General features: G+C 45.8%; 2 protein-coding genes across 3 annotated transcripts; both read right to left on the minus strand.

The window, feature by feature from the left end:
- Positions 1 to 512: 512 nt before the first annotated feature.
- GINS4 (GINS complex subunit 4) lies at positions 513 to 4674 on the minus strand. Its single transcript, XM_065399602.1, has 7 exons — positions 4570 to 4674; positions 4053 to 4139; positions 3175 to 3288; positions 2558 to 2655; positions 1703 to 1791; positions 1080 to 1170; positions 513 to 781 (listed from the first exon to the last, which is right to left on the minus strand). The coding sequence occupies exons 1-7, from the start codon at positions 4663 to 4665 to the stop codon at positions 685 to 687; spliced, it is 672 nt and encodes a 223-aa protein (XP_065255674.1). The 5' UTR covers positions 4666 to 4674; the 3' UTR covers positions 513 to 684.
- Positions 4675 to 9199: 4525 nt separating this feature from the next.
- Positions 9200 to 26124, minus strand: GOLGA7 (golgin A7). 2 transcript variants are annotated; one of them, XM_065398895.1, is made up of 6 exons: positions 26066 to 26124; positions 25320 to 25452; positions 21240 to 21392; positions 15883 to 15984; positions 14563 to 14626; positions 9200 to 10536 (listed from the first exon to the last, which is right to left on the minus strand). In XM_065398895.1, exons 2-5 carry the CDS (start codon positions 25428 to 25430, stop codon positions 14579 to 14581), a joined length of 414 nt encoding a protein of 137 aa, XP_065254967.1. In that variant the 5' UTR covers positions 25431 to 25452; positions 26066 to 26124; the 3' UTR covers positions 9200 to 10536; positions 14563 to 14578. The 2 variants fall into 2 exon arrangements, with proteins under 2 accessions (XP_065254967.1, XP_065254969.1); XM_065398897.1 differs by having other exon boundaries at positions 25320 to 25447; positions 26066 to 26110.
- Between the last annotated feature and the right edge of the window lie 239 nt (positions 26125 to 26363).

Raw genomic sequence — 26363 nt, forward strand, 5'->3', positions numbered from 1 at the left:
CTGGCCTGTAAGAGCTCCACAGCTCCTGCAGGTTCCAAACATGACCAGTCCCACCCCAGGCCATTCTGGGCTAGTACCTGCTGCAAACCCACACAAGCACTCATCCATTGTCTAATCCCCACCCCACACAACATTTAAGCATCTCTCCTAACTTAGCTGCACAGGAGGCTTGGACAGTGGGTGGCGGTGCCCTTTTAGGCACACATGGAGATTTTGCAGTTGTCTTTATAACATACCTCGCTCACACTGGCACATCCTCCTCCAACAGTCACTAACTCATTCCAGGGGCTTCTTGCCAGCTGGCTGCAATACCCAGAGCATAAGCATGGCAATGGTGCCACCTGCTGTCTCCACAACAGAGCAGCAGCTTTGTAGAGGCCGCAGCTGGGTGGAAGATCTGGCTCAGCTTTCTTTCGGCGGTAGTGTCCCCATTCCCCAGACTGGGGCACTTGCTGATGGCACCTTTCTCCGGCTGTTTGTCTTCCTGTCCTCAGGCTACAGAAAAACTGAGCTGCTGGGTCCCCGGGCTGGGCTGGGGGCAGGATGGGTATTTACAACTGTCCACAACTGTTGTGCGTCCATGCGCTGACTGGCACAGCGATGCTCTCAGGTGGTCCTGTGCACAGCACTCGCCCCCCCAGACTGCAGGGCCTCCTGCCTGGCCCCTTTAAGTCTTGTGGTGTCTTAAATTAGCTGAACTGCTCCCGAGGCCACCAGGGGGGCAATGGTTTTGTATCTGATCAGATGCTGTGAGCCCTCCTCCAGGTCAATCACATATTCCCTGAAGGGGAAAGAGAGACAGGTTCAGATGGAAGGGCAGCAGCAAGCTTAGGCCGAGAGGAGAGAGGTGCTGCATTCTCCTGGGGCTCCTGCTTGCTTTTCAGGGTTGCAGTGGCAACGTGACCAGATTAGGCAAGGAGGAGTGCTGCTCCATCCAGCCCACCCACCCACCGCTGGACAGGCAACTCAGAGACATACACCCTGCACTCTCCGCGGCGGGAAGCTGAGCAGAGTACAGTCAGGATGGCATTTCTAAGGCATGCACGTATCAGTGCACAGAAAAGCAATAGGCCACTTACCTCTGCTCATCGGTCTCTGGCTCCACCAATATGTTTTCCTGCCTCTCCTGCACCCTCAGGAATACAAAGGAGTCCAGGTTGGGTTTGGGAACTGCAAGGAAAGTGACACACTCAGAGCCCTGACCCCTGGCTCAAGTGATTGAGCACAGGGCACTTTGTGCTGCACAAGCCACTCCTGTGAACAGTCTTCTGCTCCTCTCCAGGACCTTCACGAGGAGCTGGGATGCTCATGAGGACACAGTGCAATGCTGGTCAACAGCACCAGCAATGGGGGCATCACAGGCGACTGGCCAACCCCGAATGCACCAGCCAACACATACTTGAGACGGCAGGAAAGTCAGAACCCAGAGACCAGTGTGAATAGCCTGGTGACTCCCTTGTCTCTTCCCCAGAGGGCGATTCTAGGAGAGGGCCGTGTGAACATATCCAGACCACCTAAAGGGCCAGCAGTGTGGAGAGGGCCGTGCTCGGACACCTGCTTCTTCCAAGCACTCGCTGGAGCTCTAGCGCTTACACTGCTTGCTCTCTAGGACTTCAAGTGACTCCAGGGCTCATCCAGGATGTGTCCCCAGGGAGCCTCTGCTAGAATTCTATGGCCTGTGCTGCAGCCGGGCTTCCCTTACCCAGTCTCAGGAGATCCACTTTCTGCAGATTGGGAGGCATGTGTTTCAGGGCCACGTTTTTCAAGTAGGTTTCTGTGTTCGCCATGTACCTGAAACAAACAGCCCTTATTGTCAGTCAGATCACGGCAAAAGCTGCTGGGCCAGAACTGACTCCAGGTGCCAGCAAGACATGCTGAACCCACGAGCACGACAGGAACACAGCAGCAGCGGCTTGGTCTGGAGGAGCAGAAGCTGAAATTAAGGCTTCTCTGCTCCAGCAGAACAGCACACACAAATCCTTCAGCACCCAAGGGCACAGCCTATCTCCATGGGAAGGTGACACAAAAGGCAGTGAGGGCTCTTCCCACAGGCAGGACTCGGGCAGCAGAGGGAACTTTTCTGGCATAGTTTAGTGGGTGGCTGAAGTGAGACCTCCTGGGCCAATGGACTGCCACAAACTGCCAGCAGAGGGCCGCATGGAGACGGGTGAGGAAGCTGTGCAGCAGGAAGAGGCTCCTGTCATGAATCTGAAATGCACATGGAAGGAGGCAAGTGGCCAGACACCAAGACTGATGGAGGCTGAGCAGGGATCTTTTTTAAACCCCTTCCCAGACTGTCAGGAGCACTCAGGGCCAAGCCTCTAGCTTCACTGCAGGCCCAACAGAGAGTGAGGGACTTGTTAGCTGGTCACTAGGGGACAAGGTTTTCCAACCAAGCTGCCACGGCCAAGTTTGCCAAGGGAGGATCTACACTTGTGAAGCATAGGCTCAAAGGGAGAGCCGGAGTGCATACAACCCCAGTTCTCCAGGCCTGGATCTAGCCTGCAGAGTAGACCTGGCTCACCCCGCTGCCCAGCCTCCTTCCACACCTACTCACTCTTTAGCAAAGGCAAACTCCTCTGGAGAGAGGACGGAAGGCTCTCCTTCCGCTCGGGACTTCTCCTTCTCCAGGATATGGGGGAAAAACTTCTCGATCTGCCAGGGGAAGAAAAACCCCAAAGAAGTGTCAGCGGGGATTGAAACAGAGAGCTCTGTCATAGGCAGCTCCCAGCATTCTCCCTCTCCGAATTCAGACTTCTATAGCCAGAGAGAATCGGTCACTGCAGATTGGTGAGGTGCAGAGGTGGCGCATCTGCTCTGGGATTAGTTCCTGACCCGCGCAGGGCTGTCTGCGCCTGAGAGGCGGGATGGCAATGGAGTTTCCAGGAGGAAGATTGCACTTTGCTGACCCTCCATAGGGTAATAAACATGCTCACCGCAGCACTGACACCCCTCCCCCGCCCCCAAGTCATTGTGATACCCAGAACAAGATGCTGCGCTTGACACCAATGAGGACTGGATTCCCCAGGTGAACCTTGGTTACTCTAACCAAACATGTCAAGGGACCGTAACTCAGAGCCCTGGGCCAAAGCAATATGCTTTTGGTGTGGCCAGAATGCTGTGCCTCCTCTCCTGAGAGTCACGTTCCCATGGCACAGCACAGCAGAGTGTTACCTTCACAAGCCTGCAGCGCAAGTAGCTGCTGAGGACATAGCGGATCCTCTCAATCTCCATGCGGTGGATGCTGACCTTCAGGTCTCCGTGCTTGGCTCGTTTCAGATTTGACTCCTGCAGAAGGGGCACATAGGGGGAATATCAGACTGTTCAAACACTCAACAGCTAAAGACACAGAGAAGCCAATGGCCACAGACAGAGCCCCAGGAAAGAGCCATATTGCAGCTGCCTCTTGCAGACAGAGCACCTGTACCAGGAATGCAGGTTACTGCTCCTCCCTGCCACGTGGGAACCAACATGTGGGACAGCTCCTTGGAGAAGGGAATCCAAGAATCAGGTGCCAGATTTTGCAGCATATATGATTTGGGCAGGTAATGGTCAAGACTGCAGATGGTTGATTCTGTCATCCAGGCAACTGCGAGGCTGTCTGGCGCAGGAGATTTACACCACCTCTGTAGCAAACAACTGCATAAAGAACCAGGAACTGGCTAGCAGCACTGCCCCCATCACCAGCCCACACTGGCGAACAAGCTGCAGGCCAGGATGAACAGCAATCATGCTGAAGGCCCTATGGAATCGCAGATGGGCAACAACAACAGCTGATGCCAATATTAAACTCTGTGACTAACAGCAACGTGCCAGGAGCATGGGGGCTCTTGCTGCTCTCAGCACATAAGCATGAACCATCACTGCTTGGGCAGAGCATGCAAGTTAATCACAAAGATGCTCAGAACTACATCCACCCCCTGTGGGGGACACTGGAGAGGAGGATGGATAGGAGCACTGGCTGGAGCTTGGGCATGGAGTTTAGCAATGACAGTATGAACCTGCCCAGCCATTCCCAAACCCCGACCCAACCAGTGTCCCCAAACACGCACCATGTGGTCCAGCTGCTCCATGACACATTCCACGATTTCAGACTTGCTTTCCAGCAGCTCTGGGGCAAACTTCTCATTCAGCCAGGCCTGACAGCATAGTAGGACAGTGAGCCATAAACCGGCCTAACACCAAGCCCCCCGATCTGACCCACCAGGGCCCGCTCCCCTCCTAGAATCAAACCCAGGAGTCCTGGCTCCCATCCCCCGCTGCTCTGACTCCCCAGTCCCTGCCCAGAGCCGGGGTGAGAACCCAGGAGTCCTGGCTCTCAGCCCCCCCCTGCTCTAACCCACCAGCCCCCGCTCCCCACCCAGAGCTAGGGAGAGAACCCAGGAGTCCTGGCTCCCAGCCCCCCATGCTCTGACCCACTAGCCCCCACTACCCGCCCAGAGCTGGGCAGAGAACCCAGGAGTCCTGGCTCCCAGCTGTAACCACCAGCCCCCCCTTCCCCTCCCAGAGCCGGGGAGAGAACCCAGGAGTCCGGGCTACCCGGGGACCCAGACGTCCGGCCCCGCCCACCTGCTCCAGGCTGCGGAGGAGCTGGGCGGGGGTCAGCACCAGCTCCTCGCTGCTCCCGTCCGAATCCAGCTCGCGCAGCTCCGGCCCCTCCGCCATCCCGGCCCGGATCTCCCGCCAACCGCGGGCGCGCGGTGACGTCAGCGCGCTCTGCCCGGCGGCCGGCGCTTCCCCTCCCTCTCCCCCGCGGCGGCTTAAAGGGGCCGCGACGCCCAGCCAGAGCCCACGGGGCCCCGAGCCTCGCCTCCCCCCCCCCCCCCCCGGATCCACGCGCAGGGCGGGGCAGCCCTTCCCTTCGGACGGACGGACACAGGCACGGGCGGACAGACGGATCCAGGGACCGGCCCAGGCAGGGATGGGTGAGGGATGGTCAGTGCCTCAGACACTGGGGTGGGTGGCTCCATGAGGGATAGAGAGAAGGATGGAGCAATTCCTGGATGGACGGACGGACCTTAGTCCTGATTGGGTTGTGCAGGCCCCTGCCAGAGGCATCCCCCATTTCCCCCACCACAACCCCAGGAGCATTCGCGCCCCCTCCTGGGGTGCAGCCTAGGCCAGCACTAGCCGCCTCCTCCCCCCAGTGTGAACATAATGGCGCTGAGTCCTGGCGACCCCTTAGCAGTCCGGGGCCTCAGTGGGGAAACTGGACCCCATCATGCTAGGCACTGCACCCACACATAGGGTCACGAGTATTGTGAGAGGGTGTGGGGCCCAGCCCCTTTGTGGTGGGTGACTGACACACACACACACTCTCTCTCTCTCTCTCTGACTGAACTAGGGGGCTAGTTAGGGTTACCATATTTCCACAAGCAAAAAAGAGGACGGGGGGGGAGGAGCCCTGCTCTAGCCCCGCCCCTGCCCCGCCCCCATCCACTCCCTCCCACTTCCCACCCCCTGATTGCCCCCCTCAGAACCCCCAACACCCCCCCACTCCTTGTCCCCTGACTGCCCCCTCCTGGGACCCCTGCCACTAACTGCCCCCTAGGACCCCACCCCCTAGCTAAGCCGCCCTGCTTCTTGTCCCCCGACTGCCCCCTCCTGAGAACCCCCCACCCTCACTGCCCCCCTACGACCCTACCTGTCCCCTGACTGCCCCGACCCTTATCCACACCCCCACCCCATATTCACACCCCCACCCCCAGACAGACCCCCGGGGACTCCCATGCCCTATCCAACTGCTCCCCACCTCCTGACAGGACCCCCAGAACTCCTGACCCATCCAACCCCCCCTGCTCCCTGTCCCTGACTGTCCCAACCCCTCTCCACACCCCTGCCCCCCTGACAGCCCACCCAGAACCCCTGACCTATCTAATCCCCCCGCTCCCTGTCCCTGACTGTCCCAACCCCTCTCCACACCCCTGCCCCCTTGACAGCCGGGCTGGGCCGGGGGTGCTCGGCCGGGGCTGGGCCGGCGCGCTCGGCCGGAACCAGGGCCGGCGCTGCTGGGGCCTGAGCCGGGCCGGGGCCGGCGCTGCTGGGGCCTGAGCCGGGCCGGGGGTGCTCGGCCGGAACCGGGGTCGCCGCCCTGGGGCCGGAACCGGGGCTGGGGCCGCCGGGCGCCGCTCGGCCCGGGCCGGAGGGAGCCTCTCGGCCAGGGCTGCGCCCCCCCGCCCCAGCTTACCTGCTGCTGCCTCCTACTTGCCCCTGCTTCTTTTCAGACTTCCCGCGAAGATCTGATTCGCGGGAAGCAGGGGCGGGGGAGGAGCAGATGGGCGGAGCGTTCAGGGGAGTGGAGGAGGGGGAAGACAGCTGCGGGGCCGGACAGCGTGGTAAGGCTGCAGGGGATGGGGGGAGCCGGGAAGGGGCTTTGGGTGCCCAGCGGCGCTTGGCCGCCGCTTTTCTGTCTATAAATAGCCGACCGGGGGGAAATACCGGACATTTTTAGATTTTTAAAAATCCCCCCCGGATGGCTATTTATAGACCGAAAAGCCGGACATGTCCGGGGAAATCCGGGCATATGGTAGCCCTAGGCTAGTACAGGCCTCAGTTCAGACTAACTTCCACAATTTTCCTTCAGTTATACACAGCTCTGTAGAGTAATATGACCAACTAGTGTAAACTTCAACTCAGCACAAAGCATCAGTCCCAGTTTTATTAGGCCCCAGAGAACTGTAAGAAGGGGGAAATTTTTTTAAAGCAAGGTTATATGAAACGGTTAAACACAACAAGGTAATTTAAGAGTGAAACGAGATCTAAGAATGTATTGAAAAATATTTTAATTTGTGATCAAAGGGGGAGGATTTATTGATGCAATCAATGAGAAATAGGGGTAGCTACATGGTGCAATAAATGTGCAGAGCATTGTTCATTACTTTAAATTACAGCCTTAGCAGACACCCTGAAAGGGCTAGCCTTGCTGGAACACCACTCTGCCTGCAGAAGTCCCAGCTCCAGGGATGCCAGGCATAGACTGCAGAACTCAACACCGATGAATCCACTCATGAATCATTCCAAATGGAGCTGGACAGTCAGTACAGAGGCCAAGACTCCTCTGGCTGGGATACAGTATCCAGTCACTCCCCTGGGATCATCAGCCAATAAGGAGGGCCTCACAGACCATCAAGACTTTGGGTATGTTTTCCTTCACATTGACTAGCATGGAGAAGCATCTCATAAACCAGGAAGAGAAAGATAGAGGGGAAAAAGATACTGAATTGGGGTGGTTTGGTACCACATGACATTGTGATTAAACTAGAATGGTATCAAATTAACATTGCACACATTAAATGGATTAAAAGATGGCTAACTGATAGCTCTCAAAATGTTATTGTAAATGGGGAATAGTCATTGAGGGGGTATGTTTCCAGTACAGTCCTGCAGTTTTGGGGCCTACACTATTTAACATTTTTACGAATGGCCTGGAAGAAAACATAAAATCACTGATAAAATCTGCAGATGACACAAATTAAGGGAGTGGTAAATAATAAAGAGGACAGGTCATTGATTCAGAGCAAGTTTGATTGGTTGGGAAAATATACATTTTAATATGGCTAAATGTAAACGTATTCATCTAGGCACAAAGAACGTAGACCGTACTTACAGGATGGCCCACTATATCTAGGGAAGCAGGGACTTTGAAAAAGATTTGGGAGTCATGGTGGATAATCAGCTGAATATGAGCTGCCAGCGTGACGCTGTGAGCAAAAGAGCTAATGCTATCCTGGGATGCATAAACAGGGGAATCTCAAGAAAGAATAGAGAGGTTATTTTTCTCTCTATTTGGCACTGGTGCAACCACTGCTGGAATACTGTGTCCAGTTCTAGAGTCCACAATTCAAGAAGGGTGTTGATAAACTGGAGACGGTTCAGAGAAGAACCACAAAACTGATTAAAGATTAGAAAACATGCCTTGTAGTGATAGATTGAGCTCTTTGAGTTTATTGAGCTTAACAAAGAAAGGTTAGGGGGTTACTAGATTACACTTTAAGTATCTACATGGAGAACAATTATTTAATAATGGGCTTTTCAATCTGGCAGGGTAAGGTTAACACCATCCAGTGACTAGAAGTTGAAGACAAATTCAAACTGGAAATAAGATGTAAAATTTCAAGAGAGAGTAAATAACCATTGGGACAATTGACCAAGGGATTGTCCATCACTGACCATTTTTAAATCATAATTGAGAATAATATCCATAGATCTTCTCTAGGAATTATGATGGGGAAGTTTTCTAACCTGTGTTATACAGGAGGTCAGACTAGATGACCACAAGGGTCCACTTTGGTCTTGCAATCTATTAATTTATTTACAGCCTGACCTACAAGCTCATGATTCTCTGAAGGGGAGCCAGAACACTCCAGAACCAGTCAGTGGATACACAAGTTGAGCGCCCTAGGAAATGCTGCATCCAGGATCAGGTCTCTCCAGGTTGGTCATGGGCAGGAGGTCACATCCTACTTCTTGATCATTACTGTATTCCTTACAGGGAGGTGCTCAGCTATCTTCTGTAAACCTTAACTTAACCAAACCAAAAACTATAAATTATTCAGAGAGAAACCTATTCATGTCCTCTTGACTGTTAAAAATCCAATTTCTCTTTAATTCAGACAATTTTATAATACAGATCCATTTTTCCATTTACTGAGCTCCCTTGCTGTTCCCACTTTTGGGGAACAAACTTCACAAACTTTTGGCTGCTTATCTAAAAGTATGGAGTTGCATCCCACATTTGTAAATACCATCCAATTGTAAACAGTCTATAACATATTGATGTGTGCAGCCTGAACTACAGTGCGCTCAGACATAGAAACCTCTAGACTGAAACCTACATGGGCTCAACATTAGATGTGATCGCTAGTGTTGCTGCTAACATTTTGTTTCTACACAAGCAAAAATCTGATTCTTTAACAGAAAGTAGAAAGCAGGGCTTTGGAGCGGAGCCCCGAGCTGGAGCGCGGAACAGCTCCAGAACAGTGGAGCTGCAGGTTTGTGCCTGGAGCTGAAGCGGAGCCGGAGCACAGCTCCAAAGCCCTGGTAGAAAGCCCACCCTCAATGTGTAACATTCATTAGATTAGTAGGATAGCTGTGTAAGTGTATACAGATTTTAGAATCTTGGTGAGCAGCCATCAGTTTTACTTAGGGAGTTATTATTTGATTCATGTCAGTACCATAAAGTATGACACAGTTTATTTAAGAAAAATTTATTAATCCATTAATATTTCTTCAAAATTATTGCAACAGGTCTGAAAAGGCAAACACACTGTTACAGCTTAGAAAAACAAGTATTTTGTACAGTTAAAATATTACACAAGCCTCCAGGAAAAAAAATCCATGTATGAGGAAATTACATCTGGAAGCTTAGATCCAGTATTAGCACCTACAGTATCACAAAGCAGAATGCTCTCTCTGTTCTCGACAGTTGTCTTCTTTTGTAAATCCCTTAATTCCTTCCACGGGAAAGGATGATAGCTCTCAAAACAGAGGGACTCTGCTAACTTAAGCCAAGGCTAGCTAGAGAGTTCACTAATAAGGGAGAAGGAGACAATAGAAAATATGACACCAACTTGATTTGTAGGAAGTTTTACTCAGAAGATGTCCAAGGTATTTTAACAGATGTTGCTGAGGAATGTTTATGCATGGGAAATACGACATACTGCACAGCTCTACTCTTCAGCAGTTTGCCAGTGACTAGAGTTAAGAAACTATCTTACCCACTATCTAGTACTTTGTCAAATCAAATTTTCCTATAAATTATATTTATAATAAAGTTTATTACACTTCACATATTAAACATTAAGGGATAGAGTAGGGATGGTTACATTAATTGGTTCAGCATTCATTTTATTGTGCTTACATAGCTTAATGAAACAAGCAATACACTATCTCCTCCTATAAATTTAGGACAATGCAGTAACAGTAGATTCTCAAACAGTAGCAAAACACCCAGCAATAATGTTAGCTAATGGTTCTTAGGAATAACTAGAACATGAAATCAAAAAGCATTTGCATTATAATTCCCAGAGAGCATCAGCTCTGGAAACTTAAAATGCTCTATGCCTTGAGTCACTTGCTGCCAGGCAGAGGCACTCTGTGCAACGGACATATCTACCTGCTTCCCACTCCCCTCCCCCCCAAGGACTTATTCTGGAGTGAAGATTTTGTTTTTGAAACACACACATGCTCCCAAAGTCAGACTTGTTGCTTTCTGAAGTCTGTTTGATGTATAGGAAAGCCTGAGTGGCTGTGGAGGAACAGTACTGCTCTCAGGTGGCTGATCTGCCAGTTAATTTCAAGTGCAAACAGCTCAACTGCCTTTTCCTTGGAAATTAAGATGATCCCATCACTTAAAGCTTGTCATAAGGACACAAAATGGATGCTGACCAGCCAGAGGTTCACCCCATGTGGAGCAGAAGTCTAGGAAGTTAGTCCTTTAGTGGATTGCACCATGGATCTGGCAACGGAGAGGAATGATGCTCTAGACAGGAGGTAGGTGAACCTTTTGGTACAGCAAGTCCACCACCTAGCTGGGTGCTAGAAAGCAAGACAGAACAAGTTTAACATTAGGGACACTGCATGAACCATGCATGGGACCTTTACATAACGGTGTCTGTTCTCCCAGAAGTACTGCAGCAGGGAGGAGGTAGCATGTGTAATGGTTCACAATAAGGGCCTGGGAGCCAGCACTTAGTTATATTCCCAGCTGTGCCACTAACTTGGCAAGTGGCTTCACCTGTAGGTCCCCTTCTGCAAGACAGGGCATAATACTTCTTGGTGTCTCCCCTGCATCCTCTGCCAATGAGGCCAGCATGCCCACTTCACTACTTCTTCTACCGTAAGCCTTATGCATGGAACATCCTCCTCGTCTTAATCCATAAAGCCATTATCCTCTCAGGACCCACTTCTGCTGTGGCATCTACAATCAGCCACCTAATGATGACTGGGCTGTAAGGCAGCCAGGAGAGTTTAATTTGTTTAAGGAACAAGATTAAAATGATTTGGAACCATCACATAGTGAAACAGCTATCTCTGTGGCCACAAGACCACTACCATTACCATGTCATTCCTCGTATAACCAGCTGGCTTCCTCAGGAGCCTTGCGAATTATCAGCCACACCAAGTGAGGCTTTACCCCTTGGTTCTGGGCTGTTTATTGTCCAAATGACCACAAATGATAAAGCTTCCAAGTAGGGCTTCCTATCCTGCCAAGTTTACCACCAGGACTCTTCCTTCTTCAGGGACTACTGCAGGCCACCATCCCTTCCTGAAGCTTCCCCAGCCATCCACATTCAACAGAGACACTTGCCGGTTTTTACAGTTACCTACTCCCTTCCCAGGTGACTCTGACAATTGACCAGGGCTGGCTGGCCCCAAGCCTCTGGCCCTTAAAGAGGCAGGCCACTAGTACACCTCCCCATTTCACTGTAACCCCCTTTGGAGCAGGGGACTATGTCTGGCTGCGTTTGTATGGCACCTAGCCCAAAGGGTTCAATTTCATCGGGAGCCTTTGGCTGCCACTGCAATACAAATGCCTGTGTGTCCAGGTGTAAGGAGTGGATGTAAAGTACTTTGGAAGCCAATAAGGATACTAATTATGTAATTCTAAAATTAATGCAAATTAATCCACTTTTCATAAGTGAACACTGAATATTTTTAGCAGACTTGGTGAGGGACACCCAGATATTTTGGTTCTGCAGAGTGGGATGACAACACTCTGCTAGGGAAGATTACTGAGGCACAAAGAGCAGGTAGGCACTCAACTCCACTTCCCCTTTGTACCTCTGAAAATCTCCCCGAGGGACCTGCAAGAAGATTCAGACACACCGGTCAGAAGTCTCTCAGATCATGGTCTTTCCAAACAAAGTAATCAAAGTTAGAGTTTACTTACAGCTAAAGTATCCAGAGGGTTGGACTATTTAGTGTGTACTGGTAAGAGCTACTGGCAATTTGCATCTCTGCTCCTAGCATGGGCATGTAAGATGCAAGTTGGTGGCAGTGACAGGCTGGAGGGATTGCACTAATGCAATTTCTCGACATTGTTGAGTAAGCTCAGAGCCTGACTCCCCACCAAACGAATCTTCAATGGATCACTGAATCAGCAGGCCAGATTCTGATATTAGCAATACTGGTGAGAGTTACTCTGAATTTACACTGACGTTGCTGAAATCAGAATCTGACTTAGAAAGTGCCTCCTATTTTCAGCTGTAGGCATATTCCCTGCTGTTCTAGATTCTCTCACTAAACTGTATATGTAACCCACACGCGCTATTCAGCAGTCAAACAGATTGTCTAGGACACTTTGCAGGCTGCAGGTTGGGGGTGGTGGTGATTTAAGTTTGGGAAGATAGATACCTAATAAGACCCGTGGTTCCATATTGGGCATGCTCCTGATACATATGCAGCTTCTCTAACAAAGTTATGCTGAACAAAAATATTTGCAATTCATGAAACTATCCAGAAGTTCCTAATGTAAATCTTTCCCCATTTTAGAAATTTCACAGTTGTTTGAACTTTGATAGAGTAGGCTCTTGTGTGTAATTGCTCAAAACCTACACCACCTAGGAAAAACTTTGTTTAGCAATAATAGCTGTGAAATGACTCATGACAAATGGATTGTGCCAAGTAGATGCAGCTGCAACTGATAAAACAAACTTGCTCCCAATGGCAGAAAACAAAAACCACACAGAATATCAGGCTCCAGAGTGCTAATAACTAGAGCAATCAGTTTGGACATTCTAAATCAGAAGAGTCATCTCTAAGTAACACATTGTTACAAACTACTCCGACATCCCACAGCTTATTGTGCAGCTAAAAGAATATTCCGCCATCTACTCTAGGAAAGTTTCCCGTCATGGCTTGGTGAGCCTCTCAGGGCTTGTCTATATGTACAGCACTGCAGCAGCACACTGCACTGATGCAGTTGTGCTGCTGTAGTGCTTAGTGAAGACGCTACCTAAGCTGATGGGAGAGCTTCTCCTGTCAGTGTAGATATCCCACCTCCCTGAAAGGCAGGAGCTATGTCGATGGGAGAAGCCCTCCGGCAACATAGCGCTGTCTACACCAAGAGTTTGGGCCATATAACTGCATCACTCAGGGGTGCAGATTTTCTATACCCTGACATAGTTATACCGACATAAGTCTGTAGCATAGACCAAGCCCCAGGGCTTGTCTCCATGGTGCTGGCAAAGCACATTAGAGGGGTGTGATTTGTAGAGTGCTCTAACAAGCTGTGCTCTAACTGCCCCATGTAGACCCTGATGGGGGGGAAGAGGGGAGGAACTAAAAAATACCCAGACGATGTTAATGCAGACTAGGTATCTTTTAGTTCACACCAGCAGGGTCTCCATGGGGTGATTAGAGCACAGCAGGTTACTCGCATGTGATTTGTAAAACTCTCTAATATGCTTTATGCACAGTGTAGACAAGCCTGTGAAAAAAATCCCATTTAGAAGAATTGTAGGCACAGGTTAATCAAGAGGCACCCAGCAAAGCAAAGGAGGGAAGAGTGTTGGGTGGAATTCAACTGTACATGTTAGGTAGAATTTGGCTGCTGATGTGTGATATTCCTACTCAGGCCAGCAGATAAAATACTTTGTACTGAGACTGAGATTCTTGGGTGAGAGGCACTAAGTGCTTTACGAACATGAAGAGTCACAACCTTGGTTGTAATTAAGAGATAAATGGGGGATCACTTCAACCAGCATTGAAATGCAGCGACTTTAGCAGTGCACAGGAAGTGAATACTTTATCTAGTTGAACCAAAAAGGGAATTGGAATTGGAGTCAGGATACTGGGGTTAATATCTTGACTCCTATGAAAAGTGCAAGAGGAAGCTTTAAGCAGAAGATGGCAGCTCCAGCAAGAGTCCCTAACCTCAGGCTGTGGCACTGATTCAGTACTGACTATAGGGAGCAAGCGGCACCACAGCACCTACTAAATTGCCAACACTACATCTTGCAGCTCCTGGATTTTTCTTAGATGTCTCCCACCCAAGTACTGACCTGGGTTGACCCTACTACTTAGCTTGAAAGAGCCGATAGCATTCACACACTAGTGTGACTGCAGTGTTAGCATGTTAGACTGAATGGGAGTCCCATATCACCTTATGCCATTAAGTAGGAGTCACTCTGAAATCCAGAATAGCCATTTAAACAGTGATTAAATTCAATCATTACATTTTAAACATGATTTTTAAAGTTCTGCACTGTTCAGCAGAATCGGGATCTACTAAACCTAGGAGATAATGATTTTTGATGCAGTACGGCATAAATTAGATTTAAGTTTATGCATGTTTAATTAAAATCTGGTTTTCATCAAGGTTAAATTTGATGTCATCTGAAGTACATCATCATTCAGCGGCATACTGCCAAGTATTGGTGTTTTTACAACTTCCGCTGGGATTTAAAAATCTAATCCACACATAAGATTTATTTAAAAAGCCTTATGATTACATGCAGTGGTTGGATAAACATTCAGTCTCAGCAGGGGAGAAGACCTGCATCTTCTGAATTTACAGAAGCAGGTTATTGACTTGACATCTAATGCAAAGTTAATATTTACCTTAGACTCCTTAGTTTTATCTTCCACTGCTCAGTCCTCTGTCTTCGTAAATGGTAATTTCAATCTGCACAGCATGGCTGTTAAGAAAACATGCTATATAGAAAAATCATGGAGATAAAACAGGCAAGTGAAACAAAGCAAGGCAGTGAAGCACTTGATCTTTCAGCCTCACATCTGCCATTACAGAGAGGGAATTTTGCTAAATTTCTCAACTATAGTAAGCAAAACATTTTTCGTGGCTTTTGGCTTTGCATTCTGGCCTGTGCTACAACCTGCCTTTAGACAAAAACGTCTGTTTGGAGGCATAAAGACTTTGTAATATTGCAGTAAAGCTGTTAACATTTTTATGAACAAACAGCTTGGTCATTAGGCAAGTTTTTGCTTTGCACTCTTCCACTGTTCAATTATTAATCAAATTACCAAATTAAATCACTATTTACAAGTCTGTTTACCAAATGCAAGTCACTTTTCTGTACTTACAGTTCCCAAAAAAATGCACAGCACATCAAGGGTAATGAAATTACACAACTGACAGCTGTAAGCTATTTGGGCCACTACTCAGATAAACTCAAGGAACTGCAATTAATTAGGATGACAACTCACCACACACTATGAGCCTATGCATTTCAAAGGGGCTTTGAGTTCAGAATTCTTGACAGATGAAATGTATTACTCATACTTCCTCTTTTATTGCTACAAGATGCCCCCACAACCACCAAGAAAAATGGTAACTAGAATGCTAAGCCATTTGCAGTGAGGTCCGAAGCCTAGAAGAAAAGTTGTAGGGAGAACAGCTGTAGCCAAGAGCAAAATCCAGGGGGACAGACCTCATCACTCAGGCAGATTGTGGAGGAGATTTTACCATAGGCACCAGTGGGAGCAACAATGCATTGTTTCTAAGCCAAGACCAACATTTAAAATAGTTCTACAGAGCATTTACATTCCATGTTTTATTTCTATTAGGAAGTCAGGTAGCCTTTCTAAATGGCTAAGTTGCATCTTCCAGAGGTAGCTGAGGTTGAAGGAAGATACTCTGCTTCTGAATAGCACCTAAGAAAGCTCCAAGGAACCGATTTATCCAATTCATATTTTATTAAAGAGACTTTCTAAATGGATAGTAATTTTATCCTAATAAAGTTTGAGAGGAACAGCTGAGTATGTTACACATGAGACCTTATAAAACACATACTCCTTGGTGTTTATAACATCACAGAATCATGGGTGCCTGCAGCGTGCAATGCAGCCTCTGTGAAGTAAGATGCACTATTACCGCTCTGAGGACAGAATTCAGAAGAGGATTAAGAAGCCATAAAAAGATACAACTCTTAGTCCTCTCTCGATGGGGTCCGTCAGGAGGAGGCCCTGGGGTGCGTAGATCTTCTCATTCTGTTCCTGAATGAATTTGGCAATTTTCTTAAGAACCTGGTGACAGAACACACAGACTTTACAGTTTTTCTGTTTGAGTTTTCACATCAGCCTTCCTTTAAAAGCCCCATCTACACTACAAATACAACCAGGTCAGGGAAGACCTAGCAACACAGCTCCACTAACACAACTGGGACGTAGCCCTGTTGTATAGCTAGGCTATTTTTTTCTTTTTTGGCAGGAAGGATACATGGGTAGTGTCTTGTCTATACCAGCACTGAAACTATATTGCAAGGAGGTCAGGAGACAGCTGTATCGTAACAAGATTCTCTGGCAGGGGTACATTTGTATAATAGTGTGTCTGTGCTACAGGAGGTTAATATAGGCTATAGCCTGGAAAAGAGACCTGTATAGTGCTATGAAAATATGCAGTTTAAATTACTCACAAGCAATTTGCTTACTATGTGTCATGGTGTGACTCTAAAAGAGAGAGGAGGCCCCTTTCCTTCCATGTCAATTTCCCATTAATAATAGAATGCCAAATACAAAGTGCTGATCTTAGCTACTCCAAAAATAACTGTTTCCCCCCTACATGCTTCTTCCACGGATTCAGAGTTCAAGGCCAGAAGGAGCAATTAAATCATCTAGGCAGACCTTCTGTGTATCACAGGCCATTAAATTTCACCCAGTTACCCTTCAATTAAGCCAACAACTTGTGTCTGGCTAAAGTATAACTTCCTGAAAGGCATCTCAATTTGAAGACTTCAAGAGATGGAGACTCCACCACTTCCCATGGTAGTTTGGTTAATCATCCTCACTGCTAAGCCTTATTTCTAAACTGAATTTGTCTGGCTTCAGCTTCTAGCCAGTGGTTCTTGTTATGTCTTTCTTCACTAGATTAAAGAACCCTTTAGTACCTAGTATTTTCTCCCCAGGAAGATACTTAATACACTAATCAAGTCCCCTTCTCAATCTTCTTTTTGACAAGATCAATAGATTAAGCTCTTCAAGTTTCTTACCATAAGGAGTTTTCTCCAACCCCCAAATCATTTTTGCGGCTCTTCTCTGTATCTGCTCCGATTTTTCAACATCCCTTTTAAAATGCTGACACTAGACCGGTATGTGGCATTCTAGTTTCAGTCTCACCAGCGCCACATACAAAGGTAAAATGAAATAACCTCTGTGCTCCTATTCACTACACCCCTCTTCATACAGCCAAGGATCACATTAGCCCTTTTTGTCAGAGCACTGCGCTGGGAGCTCATGTTTGGTTGCCTGTCCGTTATGATCCCTTAATATTTTTTTCGAGTCACTTCTTTCCAGAATACAGTCCCCACTGTGTGTAGGTATGGCCTGCATTCCTTATTCCTAGATGAATTTTTACTACAGTTTAAATGCAAAATTATACATTTTGTTTGAATGGGCCAAGGTTACTAAGCGATTCAGATCATTCTGTGAGACTGCCCGTTACTCATTATTTACTACTCCACCAATCTGTGTGTCATCCACAAATTTTATAAGTAGTGTTTTTGCATTTACTTCTAGATCACTGATGAAAATATAGAAAAGCATCAGGCCTTCTTTGCGCCATTTGTTCTACTGCTTCGACTCCTCTAGTCCAACAACAGCCTCTTTACTGGATAGCACTCTTCTCCCCCACCCTCCAAAAACTCAGAGGTGCTGTTGCTGTCTCCTAATCAAACAAGTCCTGCTACATTAAATGGGGGGGGAGGGGTGACACTTGGATGAGGGAGGGCAGTTTTGAAGGGGTTGAATTCTGCTGGTTGTTGGGTGGGGTGTAAAACTACTATTTTATATTTTGTTCTAATAACTTATGGCAGGAGTACCCAGTGTCTTGGGTAGCTGCTTATTTGTGTATAAGTCCAAATAAAACAAACTTGTCTGCTGATGAACAATGTAGCTACCGCTTTTCCCTGCATGAATGTCACCTTTGTGATGTACCAGTTGTCATCTGTCTGAGCAGCAGGAGTCCCAGGCCAGCATTCTCTTTAAATGAATCCTTTTGCATGTTAGCACAGAGCACTGCCCTTATCGAAATAGTGCCTGGGGCAAGTGCTAACTTGCATTTCTGGCCTGTGTGTAAGCCAAGGCAAACAGACTGCACTAGTTTTATATAGTATAATTTCCAAACGCTTTGATCCAAATAGTTCACACACTGATTGTTGAAGTCAAAACAGAAGAGCCATCCATACACTTCTTGCTTCATACAGGTTCAGTCTACTTTGCCCCAGATAGGACCCTGATTAGTAGATTTAATGCAAACACAGGACAGGCTTTTAGACAGATGGTGTTGCTTTTGTCACTTCACTACAGAAATGTTTGGGAAACCGATAGCTTTCAGTGAATTATGTACTTGAAGTTATTTGATAAAAAAAACTAACAGAACCCTAAAACAAGATCAAACCCAGCTTTTGCAGTTGGCTAAGCTCCAACATTACTAGTTCTACCAGTTTTATGGTATTTCCACAACCGCTGAGTCATGCATCTATTTAAATATTTAAGAGACATTAGAAAGAAAGGTGGGAAAATAAACTGAAAAGGGTTCTAGAAGATAAAAATACCAGAGTGGGAACGCACAGTCTGCATATATACTGGGCCAAGAAAAGTTAAAATACTTTCAGAGATATTAAATCTAATAGTCACCAGCAAGGACCATTAGATAATCTAGTCTGACTTCCTGTCTAACACAGGCCGTAGAATTTCACCTAGTTACCCTTGAACGGAGCCCAATAACTTGTATTTGACTAAAGCATAGCTTCCAGAAAGGCATCCAGATTAGGACCAAACCAAGGAAGTAATTTCACCAAGGACACTTTAATATAAAGCTTTGCATAATGCAACTAACTTCTGGAAATTCAGATTATATGTATGTATAAAGCAAAGAGTATCTTGTTTTAAGAGAACAGACTACACACAGTAACAGCAGAAAACCAATACAATCTCTGAAACAGTCTTAGCTGAGTGACTTTTGTATTTTATTAGCAGTGTGAAGTTTCACTTTGGTCTCTCACACACACTGCTCCTTCAGATTTATGGAAACCTCCCAACGTTTCAGTTCAGGAAGCTTTTACTAGGCAGAGTTTTGTTTCTTATCTCTCAATGGGTATGTGTCAGCTTTCTTCAGACACATAATGGAAGCAAGCAAGCCATAAAGATGTCCAGCTCAGATCTCTCCAACTCTCCCATTTCCTGCTCAGTCAAGCCACAAGAAGTGGAAACTAGAGATGTCATATCCATCTCCACAATCCATTACTACTTAAGTCTCTTACAAAATGACTGCATGACTGATTTCAAATAAAGAATTCCTGAAATGCATCCATCCATACTCTGCTAAGGGTTACTACTTAGGGACACACTCTAGCTCGGTTTAATCAAATGTAAGTTTTGATGGATGAACTTTCTGGTGAGCTTTCCACAATATTGCGTATTTAGAAAACTATACCGATTAAAGAAAGTGGCAAGATGATCACATTATGGAAATCAATCTTATTTTGAGAGGGTCAAAAAAGTTATTTGTAAAACCAACTAGATAGTCAAACAAATTACATAGTATAGTAGTAAGAGCAACAGACACAAAGTTAGAGAGAGTTAGTCACAAGAATTAACCATCTCTTTGCTCTGTTCTCATTAGCATGATCAGGAATGCTGTTTTCTCCAATGAGATTTGAAAAGAAAAATTATCTGCCTTGCCATCCCTGTCCCAATCTAGTTTTCAGTTGTAAAAAGACATTTCAGCTGGTGCAGCCTAAGGTTTAAAAAGTCACTCTTGTTACATCAGATAGGGCAAAGATATCTAGATAAGTAAAATATCGCAAACAAGCACAATTTATCACCCAGCTCAGAAGGGATGACAAAAGGCTTCTGTTCATATATAATATGCAGCAGTAATCTTGAATAGAATGATTTGGAACATGTTTTTATTTCCAGTCAGCAATATTAAATTATCAGGCTTCTTTAAACTCTCCTTTCATTTAAAGAAGGGGAATGTATTCAGATACTGACTTGACCATCTATTCACTGGCTTTGTGAACTCAGACTGCATAAAAATAAAATAAAGAGGAACTGCCAATACTAAATTCAGACCACATATGTAAGCATGGATGCATGTGGGTGTGAAAGTATGAATGTTCCTCTAGTTCCTCAAGCCAGTGTGTCAGGGTGTTTAAACAAGAATGAAAATCTTCATTTTTAAAGAGAAGTTATCAGACCACAACATTTTTATAATTTAGAATGATCTAGTCGTTCACCAAAGGACTGGAAGTCAGCAGTTCTGCACAGCACAAAGCAGGTCACTTAAAATCTCTACACTTGGTTTGACCTGTATAATGGGCATAATATTGATTTCACAAGAGGGGCATATGGAGTAATCCAATGCTCAATGAAAAACTGGATTTTATTTGGAAATATTGTAATGGGTGTTGGATTGGGCCCTTAATGAATGTTTATCTGGAGCTTGGAGAATCTCAAATAGAGGGTGTTGTATAAGTGTATGAGAGAGGTAGATTTGGAGTAGTTATGCCCCCACCATCATCTACCTTAACATCTCACTTAAATCCAAACTCACAGGAAGACAAGTAGTAAAACAAGTAGTGGAAGACAAATAGAGGAAGATGCTGAAAAGTAAGCTAACAGCAGCATAAACGCCAGAGGATTTGTGGTGGCGGACAAAAGCCAGTGACTAGTGTTTAGGGGGAATGAGGAGCCTTCCTTGGGCTACAGAGCTGTGGAGCAACTCTCTCCTCATCAGTAATTTAATCCCGTAAGAAATTAACAAACATTCAGTGTAAAACTCTCTAGTTTAGTGTTTGTCTAATGGATTTTAAAGTTAAACATGATTGGGTTAGGAATGGTTCAACCAACTGGGCACACTGGGTGACGGATAGGTTGAAAATGTATCTTTGACTTTTCTCCTAAAACTGCACATTATCTTTGTATGGTTATAGTTTATCCAAGCAGCAGGATGATCTCTTCACACATCTGGAAGATGACACTTTATTTCTTTGCTACTCTCCAACCAGTGACTCAAGTTGGCATTTATTCCCTGCGTATATACTTGCAACTCTCCGATATAAGTGAGAGGAGAACAGACCAGGATTTTTCAGGAAGCTAGGCTAGCAGGTGAAAGCTTATTCTGTATTTGTACTACAATGAGGAACTATACTGTTATAAGAGAAAACCTTATAATCAAAGTTAAAAAGCAGAACACTTCTGTTGACAGATCGTAACTTTCACATACAACATTGTGAGTTTCATTTGCTTTAAGTTTATTGCATGAAACGTAACAGGCTCACCTTTTCATAATGTGTCTCCATACACAAAAAGATAGTATAGGCAGTCAGACAGGCCAGACATCCTTCAAGATAAGATTGGCCCCCAAGCTTCTCAGCTTCTGCATAAAGGTTATTTAGAGTTTGAACCGTCTCTTCAAACTGCTGCCTATCAATCTGAAAAAGAGATTGAATTTAACAAGCCTGACCAGCAAATTTCTCATTCAGAACTCACTGATCCCCAATACAGAGATCTAGCTTCTGTGCTAGAACAGTCCATTAACCAGCAATGTCACCTCCAGACAGTTTCAAACACAACATGGAGAGCAAAGGTTTTGTTTAGGTACTGAATGACTTCCATAAATTGTAGCATTTGGTTAAATAGCAGCTAAGTGATCTAAAGTTATTAGATCAAATGTGTATTCCCACATTTATTTATTTAGCATGTGCATAGTCATCTAGCCAAGCGATGGCATCTTCAGTGGCGTGATGCAGGTCTTCTAGGCCACCGTTGAACCTAGTCAGCAGGCAGTCTTTGACAATGTGCTTCATTGTCCGTGTCTCATTTACAGCCCTTGTTTAAACTGCATTATGTGTAAGTTGTTAGGTTCAAACTACAGCCTAGTTGAAAACAGCTGATCTGGAGGGAAAGGTCCTCTAGATTTCAAAAATAAATTCTTCACTGAAGACCTTGACTATTTCGCATTACTATGGTAGAGTTGATCAACCAAGTTATTAATAAAATTAACAAGGAAAAACCAAGGTGACTAGTGTTCCCTACGGGGCAGGAGAGAAGGAAACAACACCCAAAGTGACATTTACCAGCTACAGAAGACAAGAGCAATTGGCAAGGAGGGGTTATTTTGTAGCTTAATAAAACATTACAATTGACAGTAACAAAATGAAAGAAAGTACTTGAGAGGGTACTTGTGAGGCCACTGAAGTGCAGGCTCAGCAGAATAGCCTCACCATGAGAGAGCTCTGTGATAGACATAACTGCACAACAATACATGCTTTCTTTTTCACTGGCAAAACAGATGTAGTTTGTGTTATTGTTACAAGGCACACCTTTCCTCAGGATTACAGAAAGCATAAATATCAATGTTTCATAAATGATGTGAATGAGCATTTTAAGCATATTGTTATGTCTAGATTTTCACATCAAAATCAAATGTCTTCTAATAATGATCAATGAACAACAACAAAAAAAAGAGCAGCTGACAAGAAATAAGAATTTATACAAATGAACAGAATTTCTACTTCTTTATCAAAAATAAAGATTATAGTCCACAGGAGAGTTGGGTGCACAAGGGATGTGGGATCTAGCCCTTAGCTTGCATTAAGATAAATGCATGAGCTTTAATACACTGCTTCTTATTCAGTGTTTCAACCATTCCCGATATGCGCAAAGTAAGTATTTATAATAAAGACTTTACAGTGTCTAGAGTAAGAGATTGAGAGTTAGGTAGATTTAGTTGCTTTAATCAGACTTTATAATGAAAAGACTCCTCCCACACTGAGATGACGCCAAGAACACTCACCTCTGATTCTAATTATGCATGTTTCAGAATGTTTGGTATGAACTATAGGTTTATTGAACATTCTGTATTTTAAAGACTGTGAACAGCAAATGAAAGGTGGCAGAGTGATAGCCAGATAAAGTCTCCATCCCTTTCATAGTATGATATTCAGAGTTGAAAGCAGACAAATGCAGACGCAAACCACTTCTATATAAAGCAAGTTACGAAAGCTGGAAGGATCGGTTTACTAATATTTAAAACATATTAGATTTTATACTAGAACTTCATGTATAAATATCTTCCCCATAGTCAGAGCTCCCACACTCACAACCGCTCTTTAAGAACTGTATTGATTTACCTCCTAAAGGCTGCTAGTCTGGACAGGACTGTAGAGTTTTCAGCTATTTTATCCAGCTTGTGAGGTGCCATTCTCACCCTTGCTACTATTCAGTTTCTTCTGTTAGTGACCAGCTACATTCCCAACACAAATCATGACACCGGAAGGCCTTCCTGAAAGGCACTGCTACGGATTGCTCCCCTTATAGCCCTGTCCACACCCTTTTACTCAGTGACAAAGTATCACTTCACCGCTGCAATTACCTCACCAGCACAAGCCACTAGGCTGGCAAGAAAACATTCATTACTACGTCTACATCTTTCTGACAATTTTCTAATAATTAACACTGAATGCACCCAAGATGACATTGTGCATTCCCATACTTTGTGCATGAGAAACACACTGTTGTACAGTGCAGACTATCTAAGCACTCCCGCTACGGATTTGTTTGTATCTGAGCAAAAACCTCTCCCCTAAAATCATAGATAGAAATTATAGAAAGTAACTGCTATAAAGCAATGGTATCCAATAGAAAACAATGAATGATCCATTTCAGTTTATACTAAGAGCAAGAATAACTGGGCTGTGCATTAAAGCAGAGATACCTGTACCATGTAATGTAAAAGTCAAATCACAAACAAAAAAACAAATAACTGGCTCTTACCTAGAACTTTGCCTTCATAGATCTCAAAGCACCTCACTGAGGTGATAAGCACCATTAGCCCCATTTTGCATACAGGGAAGTGAAAGAGGAACCAATCAATATTTTTGTTCAAACATATTAAAAAAATACTAATCAGAAAACTGCCGCTGTGACAGACAGACTACATAGGTTAGGCCACAGCAAATGCAGCTCCCTAACAGTAAATTTAAGAAGTCAGATTATTAATGTGGGTTGGAAGGCAGGCTCCATTTTTATCTGTGGTTAGTTTGGTACTATTTAAACCATAGTCCTATTAACTGAAAATAAAAGACAGAATGCATCTTACAACCACTTTGATAATCTCATTTCCCATGGTGTCAAGTTTCTTCTAAGCAGAGGCCTTGGTTGAGGAAGTATTGGCAAAGTTTCATCTCAGAGACAGAGACAAAGCAGCGCCATCCACTGAACAAAGGCAGTTTAAGATTAACTATTAAAATTCATTTTTAATATATGGCTTCCAATTTAATACTCCATTACTCTTCTAGAGTGCCTCATTCAAGGATCCTAAAATCTTTAGCAAAACAATTAAAGGGAGAATCCATTTTGCCTGGATTTAAAAAAAAAAAAAAATCTATTCTGATTACTTGAATCAAGCAAGGTCACTGAAAGAGAGCAGAGCAAAAGATATTTCCTTCTATTTTACCAGTTAGTTCACTTTAGAAAATGTAAAACCACAAAAATTGGCAGTAGATCTCAGGTATGGTGTTATACTAGAGCAGGGGTAGGCAACCTATGGCACGCGCGCCGAAGGCGGCACGCGAGCGGATTTTCAGTGGCACTCGCATTGCCTGGGTCCTGGCCACCGGACCGGGGGGCTCTGCATAATTTTAAATTAAGCTTCTTAAACATTTTAAAAACCTTATTTACTTTACATACAACAATAGTTTAGTTATATATTATAGATGTATAGAAAGAGACCTTCTAAAAACATTAAAATGTATTACTGGCACATGAAACCTTAAATCAGAGCGAATAAATGAAGACTCGGCACACCACTTCTGAAAGGTTGCCGACCCCTGTACTAGAGACTACTTTTAACTCTTATAAAATTGGTTAGATTTCAAGCTGGTAGTGTCCCTTTAAGACTCAACCACTCCGAGTTAGGTAGGTACAGCTTTTACAGATTTAGGAACTGAGGCACAGAGAGTAAAGTGACTTGTCAAAGATTACACAGTAAACCAGTCACTGAAGTAGGAAAAATAATAATAATAAAAAATAATCAGTCTTGACTCCCTATCATCTACTCTAACTACCACCCCACAGCTAACAACTCAAACTGATAAAAAAATTGTGCACAGGGTAGTTTGTATAAGCACGTAGGAAGCTGTCACCTTAGTTATTGGGAAAACACCACATACATGGTTGGCTGTAAATGATAAAGGACTCATTCTGAGCACATCCTATCACATTCCCTTCTTCAGGCACAGGAAGCAAGGAGGAATGTATAGCACCTAGGCTCTCTGGTCACCCACGTGCAGCTAGCTCAGGCCTTTCTTGATCCTGTCCTTAACACAATCCCTGATAAGTTAAAACAAAACTTTTACCCTGTTCTCCAGCTCCAGGGGGAACTTGGTCTGGAACTGGCACCTGGTGCCACTACTGTAGTCTCGCTGGACAAAGACTTTACCAGAAACAGGTGCCTGCTGCGGCCGCATGGCACAGTTGGAACTGGCTGTTCTGTGAGAAGAAACAAAGGGTCCAACACATTACATGATCACCACCAGAATCACCCTAAAATTCAGCAGTACACCAAACTGCCCCCCGGACCTACAGCCCAGCCACAGGGATGAGTTTCCAGGCAGTTGGTCCTACCCCTCAGCAGAGCAGCTGTTTTATTGTCAGTTTCAATGAGAGTGTTGAAATCTTCCTCATTCCAACTGTCAGCTTGAAACTGACCGGAAACTCACCCCCTGCCTTGCCTGGTTATCCCATCCCCGCAGCCCACGAGAGAGACCCTCCTCCCTTTCACTCTGGAACAAGAACCCCCAGGAACCCATTTCCTCTGCAGATCCCCTGCCCACTCACACTCCCGCCCCCGTCCCTCAGCCCCTCCCCCGTCCCAAACTCCAACCCCCCCGTCCCCGTCCCTCAGCCCCTCCCCCGTCCCAAACTCCAACCCCCCCCGTCCCCGTCCCTCAGCCCCTCCCCCGTCCCAAACTCCAACCCCCCCGTCCCCGTCCCTCAGCCCCTCCCCCGTCCCAAACTCCAACCCCCTTCCTGACGCCCCAATCGCAGCCCCACCAAGGACACTACCCCCCCGAACTCCGGCCCAAGGGGCCCCCATCCTTACAGACAAAGCCAGGCCCCCTGCTCCCTCCAGTCCGACTCCAGCGGCTGTCGCGAGCACTCACTTACGACTGCCGTAAAAGCACCACCCCAGCTTCGCTGAGAGCCGTATGTCAGGAGCCCTGCGCATGCGCCGCTCCCACTGGGTGTACAGTTGGGCTGTTGTACGCATGTGCCAGCCCCTGCGCCGGGAATGAGATTCTGCGCATGCGTCACTCTTCTGTTCAGGGGCTTGTAGCCTGTCATGGGCCCGCAGGCTCCCTATGGCGCCTCAGGTCCCGCCTGGCGGCACAGTTCCACCC

This window comes from Emys orbicularis, chromosome 2 (genome assembly GCF_028017835.1).
Source record: "Emys orbicularis isolate rEmyOrb1 chromosome 2, rEmyOrb1.hap1, whole genome shotgun sequence".
Classification (NCBI taxonomy): domain Eukaryota; kingdom Metazoa; phylum Chordata; order Testudines; family Emydidae; genus Emys; species Emys orbicularis.

What these genes read in the sequence shown, in the direction of transcription:
- GOLGA7 (XM_065398895.1), bottom strand. Translation starts at nt 25,430, where the DNA reads ATGCGGCCGCAGCAGGCACCTGTTTCTGGTAAAGTCTTTGTCCAGCGA. An exon ending in CCCTGGAGCTGGAGAACAGG is followed by an intron (nt 21,393 to 25,319) that starts GTAAAAGTTTTG and finishes TCTCTTTTTCAG; the next exon opens with ATTGATAGGCAGCAGTTTGA. An exon ending in TCGAGAGAGGACTAAGAGTT is followed by an intron (nt 14,627 to 15,882) that starts GTATCTTTTTAT and finishes CATGCTGTGCAG; the next exon opens with ATTGAAATTACCATTTACGA.
- GINS4 (XM_065399602.1), bottom strand. Translation starts at nt 4,665, where the DNA reads ATGGCGGAGGGGCCGGAGCTGCGCGAGCTGGATTCGGACGGGAGCAGC. An exon ending in TGGAGCAGCTGGACCACATG is followed by an intron (nt 3,289 to 4,052) that starts GTGCGTGTTTGG and finishes CCCCTTCTGCAG; the next exon opens with GAGTCAAATCTGAAACGAGC. An exon ending in AGTGGATCTCCTGAGACTGG is followed by an intron (nt 1,171 to 1,702) that starts GTAAGGGAAGCC and finishes CTTTCCTTGCAG; the next exon opens with TTCCCAAACCCAACCTGGAC.